Raw genomic sequence first — 1,828 nt, 5'->3', positions numbered from 1 at the left:
AGTGAATTATGGACCATTTCTCGCTACCCACTGGATTGTGGGATACACGCACAGTCTCATATGACACTACTTTTTGCGTGCCTATCAACTTGGCGGTTGGCTCTACTTTTAAACCAGTCCCCTCACAAACCGAAAATCGACGCGATACCGGAATAAGTATTTCACTTGTCGCTTGTGAGCCTCTTTCACCAACCCTCTGAGGTCAGAACCCCCACCCCACAAACTTGAGGAATCACTAAGATCGCTCACACGTTCCTCAGTTTCGAGGATGCTGGTTCTGATCTCAAGAACGACGATAAGTACGATCATAGCTCACAACTAAGCGAGTTGTTTAGAAGTTGTGATATCAACGCAAATCTCAACCACTTCGGAGAATTTTATGACATCCTAGGCCGGTATGTGGATCCCGATCACTAGATCAGTCTTATTATCCAATTCACTCCTCCACTTGAATATCTGAGCCAGCCATGACCCGTCAGACATGAATTTGACTCAGATTCCATGATATCGGTCTGTCATTCGTGATTGCGATTCTCCAGCATTGGTTTCGTACTTGGAATTTTGATCCTGATCCACTTGATCCGGATTACTTCTATTACGAGAGTATGCCCCCCCGCGAAACTCTGCCGATCGATACATATGACTGTCATGTTGATCATCGGTCTCTACCGGTCGGAATGATATCTCAAAAGTATTAGTTCACATAACGGACTGTGAAGTCGCATTCTCTCGTTCACTTTCGGAACTCAATTTCACTGTCATCAGAAAATCTATCAAAAATCATAAAGATGAAAATACAGCTACATGCACGTGTAACTCCAACAAACCCGGGAGAATCTGCGTCGATCTGCGATGAGATCGAACCGCCCTGGAATCGACCACTAATGAGCTGGCAAGTCATTGATCACTCCCTTATGCAATGTCCCAACAGGTAAGGAATTGCTGGGTATACCCAAGATTCTCACAGTGTGTATTACCCGTCGTGTCCACTGAGTTCGGGGTCACGCTCGAACGATTCATGATTGCGAAAGAAGCCAACACAAACCTCTACTCCTACAACAATGCTCTAAGTTCAGCCAAGCAACCAACCAACCCACTCCCCTTGGAACACGAACACTGTGATGATGATAACTGCAAGCTACCGTGCATGTAGTTTCCACGGTACGGAATTATATCACAATAGCGGAGGGACTAGAAAGTCTCATCCTCGAAGAACTCTCTATTAAACCTGAACAACAGCTGGAAGAACTTAGGATATATGATAAGTACCTCTCTTGGAGAGGCGTGCTGCTTCTACTGGATCGGAATGAAGACCTCCCGGACTCATCATAAAGGCCCAAATCTTGGATGGTTGACTTCAGTTTATTATCCACGACGATATCATCATAATTATTAACGACAACCTCCTTACGGCAGAGTGGGCACTTGTAGCCATTACCGTGGGCATGTGTAACCATATCGATAACATGCTTACGGCATACATGATGGCCACAACCGCATACATCAACGGGTCGAACTAGCACCTAAACTCATCAAATCAAAGAGTGCACATCACGCTACTACCTACATCACAACACACTGGACAACTAAAGTCATCCTTGGTTGATTCCTGTGTGAGGTGAGGCACTGGTGACCCTCTAGATGATACCGTGCTCACAGGGGAAGCATCATCCTGTCATAGACTGCACTACCAAGAACAGAGGTATCCTATCCTACCTCGACATGAGCAACAACCCGCTTGATTGGCTCCTCATCAACGAGCCTAGTATATAAGTCAACAGCTGCAGGGGACGATACATGATCATCGTTCTCATCGTCACTAGCAGCC

The 1,828-nt window shown here is 45.8% G+C and overlaps 1 protein-coding gene across 1 annotated transcript; it reads right to left on the bottom strand.

Annotated features, from left to right (window-relative positions):
* Positions 1–1,191: 1,191 nt before the first annotated feature.
* Pmar_PMAR016298 (hypothetical protein) lies at positions 1,192–1,457 on the bottom strand (the record flags this gene model as incomplete). The annotated part of the gene is made up of 2 exons (XM_002771132.1): positions 1,192–1,228; positions 1,270–1,457. The coding sequence occupies 2 exons, from the start codon at positions 1,455–1,457 to the stop codon at positions 1,192–1,194; spliced, it is 225 nt and encodes a 74-aa protein (XP_002771178.1).
* Between the last annotated feature and the right edge of the window lie 371 nt (positions 1,458–1,828).

This window comes from Perkinsus marinus (assembly GCF_000006405.1).
Source record: "Perkinsus marinus ATCC 50983 genomic scaffold scf_1104296963570, whole genome shotgun sequence".
NCBI lineage: Eukaryota > Perkinsozoa > Perkinsida > Perkinsidae > Perkinsus > Perkinsus marinus.
This window is presented reverse-complemented; position numbering and strand designations above follow the sequence as displayed.